Source organism: Perca flavescens, chromosome 11, assembly GCF_004354835.1.
Source record: "Perca flavescens isolate YP-PL-M2 chromosome 11, PFLA_1.0, whole genome shotgun sequence".
NCBI lineage: Eukaryota > Metazoa > Chordata > Actinopteri > Perciformes > Percidae > Perca > Perca flavescens.
This window is the reverse complement of record NC_041341.1, coordinates 3,909,387-3,924,255: the sequence shown is the minus strand read 5'-3', so window position 1 is coordinate 3,924,255 and position 14,869 is coordinate 3,909,387. Positions and strand designations below refer to the sequence as shown.

Genomic DNA, 14,869 nt, shown 5'->3' with positions numbered 1-14,869 from the left:
TCTAATGTTATCAAACTCTGTTGCCCCCATGTAGCATGTTTGGTTAATCGCGGTCAAATCACTGAGGTTGCCTCAAAAATTTAGGCTATACTATACATGCATTACCTGCAGGCCTAGGTAACATGTATTACCTGCAGGCTTAGGTAACACACATTACCTGCAGGCCTAGGTAACATGCATTACCTATTATTACATATAGGCCTAGGATTTCATTACGTAATTCCTAACGGAGATCTTCTCACACTCAAAACACACATTTATCGATTCAGGGTAGGTTAGAAGAATCGATGCCTTCCACATCCTAAGTAGCCTAGAAATGTTGGGTTGCTACAAAGCAACCCAGCAGTTTTCAAACCTAAACTGCTTCCTAATGTTAAAGTTTTATGGATGACAATTATTTTCTATTATTATGACATTTTTCTTAAAATATGTTGACTTCTTTCCCCAAATCAACAAGTCTAATTTCACATATCTCTGGAACAAAAGGAAGTTAGTATTGTGTTAGCACAACATCACGTTAGCACGACATCCCAGTGATTCTGTTTTGCTTTGTTGAATTTGTGTCTTTTCCCTGACAATGTCACGATAAGTCTTGTCACGTGTCACAAACCTGGGAGCTCAAAGCCTTGTTCCTGTGGAGTTCATGGCCTCTAACAGTCTACTTACTCTCTGTGACAGAAATGTTTTTGAGTTCCTCGATGAAGAAAAGGTTGTCGAGCCTTTTGGCTGGAGCAGCTGCAGGTTGGGCGGCGGCCTCGCTGGGGGCGGCCTTCACTCCTTTATCTGAAAACCAATAACAAAGGGTGGTTAGTGCTGACACCAAAGAGCCCAATAGGAGCCTTGAATCAAACTGGCATTTAAAGGTGCTCTAGGTAGGATTGTGAAGATCCAGGACTTTTGAAAAAAATTTGAACATCAACAACTTCTCAGTCCCATCCTTTCTGCTAAAGCCCAAAACGGTCTCCTAAGCCCCTCCCCCCACAAGGGAGAATGAATGCGTGTGTATGAGCGTGAGTGATTGACACGCAGTTAGACACCCCCCACCCCTGGGAGCTGTGGATTTTTGCAAATCTCATTACAGGCTGTAGGTGGTGCCAGAGGAGCCAGATTTGTTTTTTAAATGACCTGCTTCATGTAGTTCTACTGGAACATAGGGTCAGTTTCAGCAAATATGACAGAAAGTTAGTTTTATAAGCTTTACCCAATGCACCTTTAAGTAGTCAAAGTTTTAATTAGGCTACTTTTTATAAACAACCTAAAACCACAGTTTCAATAACAAAAAATGATTTCCCTAGCCTTTCAGATTTTATACAAACAAAAAGGCTTCAATTGTTTGAACTGATGCTAGAACTTTTACAAAGTTTTTATCACAACTGACTAAATAATAATTTAAAAAAGGAAAAATTATGTATCACCCTAAAATTTACCCGGTTAAAAAGTTTTCCAGTTGGGTAGAAAACGGCCCAATCTGGAACATCTGATCGAATGCAACACAGTAAAGTGTTTCAAGTTCTTTGTTGTTAAATTCTAAGTGGAAAATAACAATAACATGGCATTGGATGTAAGATTACCTTTGACAGAGACCCTGGCCTTGCAGAAGTCGCTGCCGCTGGCGTTGCTGGCCTTGCAGAGGTAATCCCCAGCGTCACTCTTTGAGACCGGGCTGATCTCCAGACAGGCCACCCCGCCAACAAACGTGATCGTGGTGTTCCCACTGGACTTCAGCTCCCTCCGGTCCTTCATCCACTGGATGCTCAGCGGAGGAGAGCCAATCACGTTGCACTTTAGGCTCAGCTTCTCGCCCTCGCTCACTGTTGCCGGCTCCAAAGGAACGCTGAATTTCGGAGTCTGGCCCTTTTCTGAAGAGTGATGGGAAAGAAGCAGGACAACAGATAGGTGCTTTTCCAACACTGAAGCCTTTTTTTGCAAAGTTTTGCAGAAACCTTCAGATGGAAAGTCTTTGGATTCAAGTCTTTATCTCACCCGAAACTGAGATGGACCGAACCGCACACCGTTCACCAAACAGACTCAAAGACTCTCTGTCTGTTATCTAGCTCTGAGAAAACGTCTGATTAAAGACTAAGGGCCCTATCTTGCACTCAGCGCAATTGCCTTTGTACACGATGCATCATTCCTATTTTGCACCCGACGCACAGCAGACTTTTCCCTCCACAGACGCACGTCAGTAAATTAGGGAATGTATTTGTGCTCCCGGGGACGGTTCAGCGAAATCAGGAGGTGTGTTCAGGTGCAAACGTTCCCTGGTGCTATTTTGCAGTTTCTGGTCTAAAGTCAGTGGTGCTAGTCTAAAGTCAGTGGTCCTAGTCTAAAGTCAGTGGTGCTAGTCTAAAGTCAGTGGTCCTAGTCTAAAGTCAGTGGTGCTAGTCTAAAGTCAGTGGTCCTAGTCTAAAGTCAGTAGTACTAGTCTAAAGTCAGTGGTGCTAGTCTAAAGTCAGTGGTCCTAGTCTAAAGTCAGTGGTACTAGTCTAAAGTCAGTGGTCCTAGTCTAAAGTCAGTGGTGCTAGTCTAAAGTCAGTGGTCCTAGTCTAAAGTCAGTGGTGCTAGTCTAAAGTCAGTGGTCCTAGTCTAAAGTCAGTGGTGCTAGTCTAAAGTCAGTGGTCCTAGTCTAAAGTCAGTAGTACTAGTCTAAAGTCAGTGGTGCTAGTCTAAAGTCAGTGGTCCTAGTCTAAAGTCAGTGGTACTAGTCTAAAGTCAGTGGTCCTAGTCTAAAGTCAGTGGTGCTAGTCTAAAGTCAGTGGTGCTAGTCTAAAGTCAGTGGTGCTAGTCTAAAGTCAGTGGTGCTAGTCTAAAGTCAGTGGTGCTAGTCTAAAGTCAGTAGCGTGTTATTCAGATGCTATTTTAGGGGTGCATGCTTGGCCATAATGTAGCGTGTGCACAACGCACATACACTTCTCTCATCTAGACGGACGCAGCAGTTCCCATTTTTGCAAACCATACATAAGTACAAAGAAAAATATTACTGAAAATGTGCTTCAGGTGTTTGGATAGATCAGGAGGAACTTTACAGTACAGTCCTCAAAAATTCCCAGCATTCTTTGTGGCTTGTTGTGTTTTACACAACATTTCCATGAATCATGGATGTGTCGATGACATAAATGAGGAAATATTAGAGGACTTAAGGAGACGTGATGTTGAACTACAGCGGGATCTGGTCCGGGAGTAATGCGTGATGCTCTCCTGATGGAGTGGGTGGACAGAAATGGAGTGGGGGGAGGAGGAAGGGGCACAACAGGAGCAGGTGGTGCGTTTGGAGGCCCACGCTCCATAGCTGCAGCAATCCTCTCCAGACTTGAGGAGATGAGCCCGAGAGGAGCAGCAACATCGCCACCCGGACAAGACGGCATTTATTACTTTGCCGCATCCCGGACAGCTCCCGCTGGCGTGCGCCAGGCAAATCCACCGTCATAATAGCAATCCGCCACCGAACAAGCGCGCCTGCTCTTAAAGAAATAAGAGATGGCGCTCTGATTTGTTATTTTCACGTTACGCCCAAACCACACCTAGCTACTTCAGACCAACCCATTTAAGGTTTGCGTCGGGCGCAAGAGTCATTTATCCCGCCGGTATCATAGCAACAGCGGCCGAGATCTCCCACAAAGCTACTTGCGTTTTGCGTTTCATACTTGCGTCTCAGATCGTTAAAGTAGGGCCCTACTTCACCTAAGCCGAATTAATGTAACTAAATGACTTTTCTCAGACGTAATGATTGTAGTTGGTCCCCAGTTTTGACTTTAGGCTTTTTGAGTGTTATTTATTTATTATCTGCTCGAGCTAACGTTTCAGACACAGAAATTAAAATAATAATGGTCCAAAAGAATGTCAAATGTATTCTTTTTTGTTAAAAAAGAGGGCAGACCCCTTGACCCCTGCTAAATACGTGCAACTTAGTTTACGACAAACAGAGAGAAAACACTGTCTTCTCTTTTCTGTCTTAAGTATCAAATCCTAAACAATAACCTAAACCTACAAATAATGAAAGATAAAGTGACACTAGTACCTGTGATGGCGAGAGACACCCGACATGAGGCTTTTCCGGCCTCGTTGGAAGCCGTGCATTCATAAACGCCGCTGTCCGAGCTGCTGGAGTCTCTGACACACAACACGGCAACGTTGTTCGTGAAGCTGACGTTGTATTTGTCAGAGCCTTGGATCTCGCTGTTGTCCTTGAACCAGGTGACAGTCATCGGCTGTGAGCCAGACACCCGTCCCTCCATCTTTACCGTCTTACCCACAGAATCCATCATGGACTCAGACGGCTTCTTGGTGAAAGTTGGAGGGACTTTACGCTCTGTTGGTGGGGGAGAACGGGAAGAAAATCAGGCCGTGATGTGATAATCGGAAAGAGTTCGAAAGTGTCATTGAGGAAGGCCACCGGGCTTTTATCATTGGGGGAAAACAGAGAGCCTCAACAACACGTAACACGACATAAAAAGCTTAACACAAAAGCAAACGCAGAATATCCACCACATGTTTTACAGTTTCTGTCTACGAATCCCAAGAGCAAGCTAATATTTATCTGATCCAACCATAGTGACCCAAAGACGGGGGCAGCACTATATCCACATGTTTCCGTTTTAGGGACTCTTGTTTAGACATTTTTTCTCAAAATATTCACTTTTTTTCTTAGAATATTCAGACTATTTCTTTTAACATATTAAAACTTTTTTTTCTGAAATATTTCCAACTCTCTCTCAAAATATTCAGATATTTTTTCTAAAATATTCAGACTCTTTCTCGCAATATTCATCACTGATAAAACCTAATTATGAGTCGAACTTTTCCAAAGGGCTCAGTTTCTGCCGTCCAAACTACAAAGCAACCCCGTAGTTTATAAACCCAAAGGAACCATGAAAACATGGAAAACATCTTGTAAAAGACGTGTAACACATTTGAAAACATTTCTTTCCAAACCCAACAAACACAGGACCAACCATCCTGAAACACACCAACACCCTAACACAGGACTGTTTACATAGAGAAAACAACAGGAAACGATGACTACCCCGGATGTTAGCGTTAATGAGAGGAATGAGTTACGGTGTTACCTATTTTAACATGAGCATGACAGGTGTCAGTTCCTTCGGCATTGGAAATTTCGCATGTGTATTTTCCGGCGGCTGCGGCTCTGTCGCTGTTGAGGACCTCCAGAACGCAGGAGGAGTCGCTGGTTTTGACGTTGTACTGGTAGGAAGCCCAGATGAGTTTGTCATCCTTCTTCCACGTCACGTGAACCCTCTGGCTGCCGGCGTACGTGCACTCCAGCCGCAGAGGTTTGCCCAGCTCGTGGCAGACGTCCTCCAGTTTCTTTACAAAGCGTACGGGTTCTGAGAGAAGCAATGTTGAAATTAATCACAGAAACCATGGATCTTTACATGCCGAGGACGAGAAACTGTGCGACTGTGCAATATCCGAGGAATCCGTGGATGTTCTCATGCGTAGAAAGGCTAGGGCAACAGGAATGTTTTTTTTTTTATCCCAAAAATAACGCCAAATACCCGCTGTGTTTCCCCTGCAGTTATTTAGCAGCGACGCGTCACCAGGGAGTCCATGGATGATGCAGTCAACCTTGGGGAAACACTGGAGGTTTTTGTGAATGAAGCGAGATTTACCCGTACATGAAGGCAGGAAAAGTTACAAAAGTTGGGAAGACTAAGTGATGTGAGTGGCAATGACAGTTATCTGTAGGAATTATTCAGTTCATGCATGAAATAAAGAGAACTACAAGCTGTGTTGTTAGTTAGTGTTACCTAGTTTGACATAAGCATGGCAGATATCGGAGCCTTCAGCGTTGGAAATTTCACAAGTGTATCTTCCCCGAGCTTCTTCTCGGTCACTGTTGAGGACTTCCAGCACACAGCTGCAGTCCGTCGTCTTGACATTGTACTGATAAGAGGCCCAGATCAGTCTCCCGTCTTTCTTCCAGGTCACATTCACTCTCTGGCTACCGGTGAACGCAACTCTAAGCGTCAGCGGAGTGCCGACTCTGAACGTTGTGTTTTCCAGCTTTCTGATGAAGCGAGCAGGTTCTGTGAGAAGCAGTGATGGTTGTTAAATGCAAAGGTGATGGTAAGCAATTAGAAGCAAACATGCATTAATTATAGTTCACAATTGAAATTGAATTAGGCTTCATTTAATGTGAAGTGAAGTACAGAGAGACCCGGAGTCCCAGCGTACTCCCGGGCTAGCTCGTGTTCCTCTAGTCTCAGTCATACAATGTGTAACTCAGGGTGTTTCTTCCATTCGTCTTTCTGAAAACATGACAAATGTTTTATTTAATCTATTTGTCAGGGTCTCAAGTAAAGAGAACAAATGCTTCGTTCCACATTAAGCCTAGTGCCTCATTTTGCACTCCTGGTAAGGGTTTTAAGAAAATGTCCGCTGCAAAAACTCAGAAACTAGTTTCGGCTTTTCAGAAAGGTAGATGGAAGATGCCCATTTTAAAACTGTAGATTTAAAACCAGCAGAACAGAAGCTAGGCTGGGAGTAACATGAGAGTCTGCCTTCTTTGGCTATGTTTTAGCAAAAGATTAATGTTCTGTGTTAGTGATTGAGATGTAAGGGTGGAGGTTATACCTTTCTTAGAGCTTTTACGACTGACATAAGCGTCACAGACAGCAGAACCTTCTGCGTTAGAAATGTGACAACAATAGAGCCCGGCTGCTTCATCTCTGTCGCTATTGAGGATGTCCAAAACGCACGAGGAATCTGTAATCTTGACGTTGTATTTGTATGATGCCCAGATTGGCTTGCCGTCTTTCGTCCAGCTTACGTGCACTCGCTGACTGCCAGTGTACGTGCACGTCAGACTCAATGGATCGGCCAGACGGTACGATGTGTCCTCGAGCTTTTTCACAAAGCGCACAGGTTCTGAGAGAAGCAACAGGCGTTAGTTATGTCATGTAGCATGAACTGCTCATAAAGTGAGTGAGTATGTTAGAGGCACAGACTGTGAAAATAGTGGACAAAGCTTCCCGGTTTAAAAAGTGAAGCCAATGCTGAAGCTACTTAAAGCTGCATTCTGTCTAACTTCCAGCAGGGGGCGACTACACAGGCTCAAAAAAAAAAGTCTGTTTTTATAGAAGTCTATGAGAAAATGAGCCTACTTCTCACTTGTTCCAAGCAAGATAGCTACAGATGAATGTCTCCAGTACCCGGAGGTCTGTGTTTACCCGCCGGTAAATCTCAGCTGGATGACTCGCTTCAAAAGGGTTGAAAATCAGCAACTTTCCCTTTTTAAATTTTAGCTTAGCACAGTACCATAAAACCAAAAACAACACTCCCAAGCTCCACCCTCTTGTAAAAAAGCGTCACATCCGTTAGCAAAAAACGCCCGTAATGCCAAACTTGAGGCTCCAAAACAGCAGTCCACAAACCGATGGGGGACATCATGGATGCTATGTCCATTATTTTCACAGTCTATGGTTAGAGGGCTGTTACCTAGTCTGACATGAGTGTGACAGATAGCAGAGCTGCTAGCATTGGATATTTCACAGGAATATTTCCCAGCAGCCTCTTCTCTGTCACTGTTGAGAACCTCCAAGACACAGCAGTTGTCGGTAGTCTTGACGTTGTACTTGTAGGAAGCCCAGATTGGTTTGCCGTCTTTTGTCCAGCTCACGTGCACGTGCTGGCTGCCCGTGTACGTGACCTGAAGCTTCAGAGGCTGGCCAACCCTAAAGGTCATATCCTTCAGCTTTTTCACAAATCGCACAGGTTCTAAAAAAGGCAAGGATGTTAGCTGTTAGTGCTGGTCAACTATTGAGAAAGATGAGTGAGATTATGTGAAATAGAGTTAGCAAGTGATCAGTGAAACTATAAATAAGGCTCATTGTTTCCGTTTTTAACAATTTTTAACGATGCTCCGAAATTAACATCCACTATGGTTTACTGCAAACATAGGTTCGAAAATTTAGGGAAAAGTGAAGAGCATACACCAAATAAATAAATTAAGCTGGAGTTCAGTCTCTCCATCTCAATTTGGTAAAACTAAATGTTTTGTGCAGCAAATCGTCGCTGCAAAAATTGTATCCCAGTATTTTGTCATTTAAAATATATTTCATTAATCAATGCTATTGGTTAGTTTTTACATCTATCTATGGGTGTCACAAATATTTGTACAGTGGCGGGGCAAAACGTCTGATTTGTCTGATGTAAATAGCTCAACAAAATGTTTTCAAATTTGCCTTTTTTCATTTCCAGAAAATACCGATTTAGTTCAATTGCACATGAGAAATAAACCTTTCAGTACTAGAATAATAAAATGAATTAGCGTTTTCAGTCTACTAGATGGTTGACAAAGGTTTCCTTTGGAAACATAATTTGAAGTTGGAAAAAAGGTGATACATTTTAAAATATTGCTGAATATCGCAATAATATCGTATCGTGACATAAGTATTGTGATAATATCGTATCGTAGGGCCTCTGGTGATTCCCACTCCTACTAGCCTCAGTCCTACAATGTCTTTCTGAAAACATGATGACTGTTTGATTAAATATATTCGTCAGGGTCCAAAAAGTCAGCGACAAAAAACATGAATCTCAAGCAAAGAGAACAAATGATTCGTTCCACATTTAGGTAACAGTCACTTTCCATTTGCAGCCCAGATTATCAACGCTCAAAACTTTTAAAAACATTTGTCTTAAAGACTACGGATGCGAGCCTGGGGACTGGAGATTCCCATTCTTATTAGACGCATTCTCAATACCGATATATATTAACGTATTTTTTTGAAAACATAAAAACTGAAACAAATGAGCCCTCACTATGAGCTGTCATGTTAAATATGTTACCTAGTTTGACCTGTGAGTGGCAGACTGCCGTGTTCTCAGAGTTAGAAATTTCACAGGAGTATCTCCCTGCTGCTTCTATGCGGTCGCTGTTTAGAACCTCCAAGACACAGGAATTATCTGTGGTCTTGACATTGTACTTGTAGGAGGCCCAGATCGGTTTGCCATCCTTTCTCCAGCTCACATGGACCCTGGGGCTGGCACTGTAGGCGCAGTACAGTGACAGCGGCTGGCCAAGCCTGAAAGTGGTGTCTTCCAGCTCTTTAATAAAGCTCACAGGTTCTGCAGGAAGCAATGGTGGTGTTAGTGGCATGTTTAATATGTTACAGCAACTAAAATGTGGTAATGTAAAAGGACTGGTCTGCAGGGGATTGGATATACACTATCGGTCAAAAGTTTAAGAACACCCCAATTTTTTTGTTTTTTTATTGAAATTTCAGTTCAAGTCCAATGAATAGCTTGAAATGGTACAAAGGTAAGTGGTGAACTGCCTAAGGTTAAAAAAAAGTAAGGTTACCCAAAACTGAAAAATAATGTACACTTCAGTATTTTACAAAAAGGCCTTTTTCAGGGAACAAGAAATGGGTTAACAATGTAAAGCTGTTCTGCAGCAATGGAGGTTGATCAAGCTTTGAAAGTTGGTGCTACCAATTCCTACAGGTGTTCCAACTGGTCTGGATTACTTACAACCCCCTCAGTTTGTATAAAAGTATTGTTGGAACACACTGTGGTACCATACCTTTGTGAGCATTATTTGAACAGTATTGTACTGCAGAAAGCAGTGTGTTGCTATAAAAATGGCGGTAAAAAGGCCATTAACAATGGAAGAGAGACAGACCATCATAACACTTAAGAATGTTGGTCTTTCCTACAGAGAAATTGCAAAGAAAGTCAAGATGTCAGTGAGTACAGTATTCTTCACCATCAAAAGACACTTAGAAACTGGGGAAACTCTGACAGGAAGAGGTCTGGCAGACCCAAAGCCACAACAGAATCAGAAGACAAGTTTCTGAGAGTCAACAGCTTGCGTGATAGGCGGCTCACAGGACAGCTTCAAGCACAGCTTAATAGTGGTCGTAATAAGAAGTCTCAGTTTCAACTGGAAAGAGAAGACTTGGAGCTGCAGGTTTGATAGGTCGAGTTGCAGCAAGAAAGCCATTGCTAAGTCAGAATAAGAAAAAGAGGCTTGCCTGGGCCAAGAAACATCGTCAATGGACTACTGAAGACTGGAAGAAGGTGCTATGGACTGATGAATCAAAATTTGAAATCTTCGGTTCATCACGCAGGATTTTTGTACGCCGTCGAGTAGGCGAAAGGATGGTTCCTCAGTGTGTGACATCAACTGTCAAACATGGAGGAGGAAGCGTGATGGTCTGGGGCTGTTTTGCTGGATCCAGGGTCGGTGATTTGTACAGAGTGAAAGGCACCCTGAACCAAAACGGCTACCACAGCATTTTGCAGTGCAATGCAGTACCCTCTGGTATGGGCCTAGTTGGTCAGGGGTTCATCCTACAGCAAGATAATGACCCAAAACATAAGTCCAAGCTATGCCAGAACTACCTTAGCAAAAAAGAACAAGATGGTAAACTTAAAAACATGGAGTGGCCAGCACAGTCAAACCCCATTGAGCTGGTTTGGGATGAACTGGACAGAAAAGTGAAAGCAAAGCAACCGACAAGTGCCACACATTTATGGGAACTTCTGCAACAGAGTTGGGAAGAACTTTCTGAAGAATATTTGATTTCCATTGTAGAAAGAATGCCACGAGTGTGTTCAGCTGTTATATCTGCCAAATGGGGCTACTTTGATGAGTCAAACATTTAGAATACATTTTGGTTTATAAATTAATTCCATGATTTCTCTTTTAACTTAAATTGTTCATTTGTTCTATTCTTTCATTTCAGAGTACAATAAGACATTGAACTGCATGAATTTCAATAAAAACCTGGAAAAATTGGGGTGTTCTAAAACTTTTGACCAGTAGTGTAATTTACGATTTTGAAATTACAAATTTAGAGCTGCAACGAATGATTATTTGTACAGTCAATTAATCTGTAGAATATTGTCTGGATAAATCGATTAGTTGTTTGGTCTATAAAATGTGGATCAGTCCAAGATGACGTCCTCAAATGTCTTGTTTTGTCCACAACTCAAAGATTAATTTAATAGTTGACAACTAACCGATTAATCCTTGCAACTCTATTCAAATTGATTGTAAACACAAAAATATGATGGTCATGAGTTGGGTCTGTCGGAGGCTTTACCTATCTTAACCATAGCATGGCAGATGTCAGTGCCCTCTGAATTGGAAATCTCGCAAGAGTATTTCCCGACAGCTTGGCGACCGTCACTGTTGAGAACATCCAGGGTGCTGGAGAATTTGGTAGTTTTAACATTGTATTTGTACGATGCCCAGATTGGTTTTCTGTCCTTCATCCAGCTGACATAAATCCTCTGGCTGCCGGTAAACGTGCACTCCAGCGTCAAAGGGTGGCCAATTTTATAGAAGGTGTTTTTCAGTTTTCTCACAAAGCAAACTGGTTCTAAGAAATCAATTAGCAATGGTGGTGTTAGATAATTAAAGCATAGAGTAGTGATTACAACAAGCTGGTTACATGATTTCCTTTAAAAGTGCAAAATAAAATCCCTGTAAAGAGGGGAGGTGTTTTACCTAGTTTGACATTAGCGTGACAGAGATCGCTTCCTCCAGCATTCGAAATTTCACATGTGTATTTTCCGACGGCCTCTTCTCGGTCGCTGTTGAGGACTTCCAGGATGCAGGTGTCATTGGTGGTCTTGACGTTGTACTTGTACGATGCCCAGATTAGTTTTCCGTCCTTCTTCCAGGTCACGCACATTTTCTGGCTTCCAGCGTACATGCTCTTGAGGGTCAAGGGTTCACCGAGTCTGAAATACGTGTCTTCCAGCTTTTTCACGAAACGGGCCGGTTCTGAGAGGAGTATTGGTTGGGTTAGTTGCATCAAGCCTACATTATGTTATGTTATGCTAGCGGGCAGATAGTAGTCCAAGGGTGCTTTCACACCTGAGCAGTTTGGTTAGTTTTAACCGAAATCTGGACCAATTTGCTTCAAAGTCCCAAAAACGAATCTAAAAAATCTATATGATTCAAGGGATGATAACTTCACAAGTTATTGTGAGCACACATCGCTGGTCGTCTGTGTGACAACACATCATCTCTCTCTCATCAGGGCTGCACTCTCCTTCACTCGCTGTCTGTCAAATGCTCACATTGTTCACCTTCTTCTAAAATATTGCAAACACAAACAAAATCAGAAAACCTGTCTGTCCAACAGACCAGCGACCGTTCCCAACTTGTGACATTTGTTTACAATGTTTGGTGTGTTTGACAAAGTGTAGTGTGAACGCAAACCCAACTAAATGAAAAATGCAACAACTCAGCCTTGTATTGCACCAAACTACCAAAATTACAGATGTGAAAGCGCCCTAAACTGAGATCATTACCTACTGTGTTCTTTCAGACAACAATAGAAAGCATCTGTTGTTGACACAGTTAGTAGATGAATTGAAAGCAGATGGTGTGTTAAGAGTTTGTGACGTTACCTAGGCTGACACGAGCGTGGCAGACATCCCTTCCAACTCCGTTGTCAATTTCGCAAGTGTACGTTCCAGCTGCCTCAGGCCTGTCGCTGTTGAGGACGTCCAGAATGCAGGTCGCATCAGTAGTTCTAACATTATACTGATAAGAAGCCCAAATCAGCTTGCCATCCTTTTTCCACGTGACGTGGACCCTCTGGCTTCCAGTGTACAAGCAGACTAGTTTCAGTGGCTGACCCACAATGAAAGTAGTGTCCTCCAGCTTCTTGATAAAGCGCACAGGTTCTGAGAGAAGCAATGCCGAAGTTAGAAATGTGCCCATCGTTATGTTGCCATGCATTTGCCTCTACGTAAGAGGAAACTCTGCTATTATGGATGAAATACGACTTGTGTCAAAAACAGTGAGAGAACTATTGAAAAACAGCTGATCAGTCTTTAAGTTAAGAAAACTTGAAGATTTGTAATCGTGATTTTTTTTTTAAGTGTCATCTAGGGCTGTCCTTGACTAAAGAAATTAGCTTACCAACACTCATTGTCAACTAAGAGATTGGTTGATTTAATCGACAGATCTGTAAAATTGAGTTTTTCCAAAAAGAATAACGCAAAAGCATGACATTAAATGTTTAGCAGAGATATGCTCAAAGTTGCTTGGAAATAAATCATTCAGCATGAAAAAGCATAAACGAAAAGTCAACTAATCTTCCCAGAGGGGGCAGCCCTAGACTTACTGTCACTGAACAACCCAACGGACAATCACAGCAGGATTCATTAACAAAAGAAAAGAAGTATGGGAAACGAGCATCACCTTTCACCGTCACATTACAGCTGGCAGAAGCTGAACCAACCCGGTTCTCTGCCATGCAGACGTATTCGCCGTGATCAAACTTAGTTGTTTTGGTCAGTTTCAAAGTGGCAACACCATTTGCATAGTCCATTGAGCAAGTGTTGGACTTGCGCAGCTTCCCGTCAGCTTTAAACCAAGCTACGGAGATGTCAGGAGTTCCTGAAATACGGCATTTCAGGGTAACGGCATCGCCCACAGTTACCTCCACTGGCTCCATCTTTTCAACAAAGTATGGTCGTTCTAAAGTGAAAGATGATGATGATGGTTTAGATGTTGAGTTGATGAACAAATGAAAGAATGAATGACTGAATAAATGAATTAATGATCATGAATGATTACTAATGAAACTACCAAACTAAGCACAAAACATTGTTACGTTACTAGGTTTACCTAGAATTGAGACTTGTGCATCACACTTGTCACTTCCGACTCCGTTGTCTACTTCACAAGAGTATCTACCGGCTGCCTCCATCCTGTCAGAGTTAAGAACCTCCAGGATGCAGGAGGTGTCCGTGGTAATCACATTGTACTGATACGAAGCCCAGATGAGGTTACCATCCTTCTTCCAGGTCACATTTACCCTGGGGGTTCCAGCGAATGTGACCTCAAGCCTCAGAGGTTTCCCCTTTTCAGAGGAAACGTCCTTCAGCTTCTTCACAAAGTGGACTGGTTCTAAGAGAGGCAATTCCATGATCAGTTACATCAAACTCACTTTCAGAAGTGCACAGCTGGTTAAAAAAAGATATCAGTCATGCTAACAAACCTTTCACAAACAGGTTAACTTGGCAGCTATCCTTCCCTCCATCGTTAATGATCTGGCATGTGTACTCTCCTGCGTGGGACTTTTCGACTTTGTGAAGCACCAAAGTGGCAACATCGTTTTTCAGTGTGATCTCACAGCCTCTTCCATGCTGCATTTCCTTGGCTCCCCTGAACCATTTGACTTTCAGGGGGGCACTGCCTTTCACTTTAGATGAGAAAGACACGTTTTTGCCGGGCAATGTTTCCTTCGCCTGAGGTTTTTCCACAAAAGATGGAGGTTCTGGGTTCAAATAAAAAAAGATCATTAACTTTCTGAAACGAGCCATGATCGGGTGCTGACGAACACATCCTTGAGATGTTCTGTTCACGTCTACTGACCTTTCACGTTCATCAAAGCACTTGTCTCGCTGGCTCCTGCAGTGTTTACAGCTTTACATGTGTATTTACCAGAATCTGACATCTTGATTGTTGGAACTATCAGCTTGCAGTTATTGTCAGTGCAGCTAATATCATAGTTAGGGCCACTCTTGATTTCTTGGCCGTCATGGAACCAGGAAGTTGTTAAAGGAGCAGATCCAGCGACCTTACACTCCATCTCACCGGGCTTACCCACAACAAGGTGGGTATCTCTCAGCTTCCGTATGAAACTCGGTGGAATCAACTTATCTATTGTCAAAAAAAACAACACGTTATGAAGCATTTCGAAGCTAACTGCCAATGAATAAGGTTAAAAATATCATAAGACGAGAAGAAAGTTTGTGAAGTGGCCACCAACCTGAGACGGAGAGCTTAATTTTGCAAGAGGATGTACCAACATGGTTTTTAACCTCTAGCTTGTATTCTCCAGCGTCTGCTTTATCAGCAGAGCGAATCTTCAAG

The 14,869-nt window shown here is 42.6% G+C and overlaps 1 protein-coding gene across 1 annotated transcript in view; it reads right to left on the bottom strand.

The window, feature by feature from the left end:
- The window catches only part of LOC114563906 (titin-like), a 288,313-nt gene that overhangs the window by 192,153 nt on the left and 81,291 nt on the right, over positions 1-14,869 (bottom strand). The window contains 3 exon segments of the mRNA XM_028590893.1: positions 667-783; positions 1,572-1,859; positions 4,019-4,309. Coding sequence (XP_028446694.1) covers positions 667-783; positions 1,572-1,859; positions 4,019-4,309 — 696 coding nt within the window.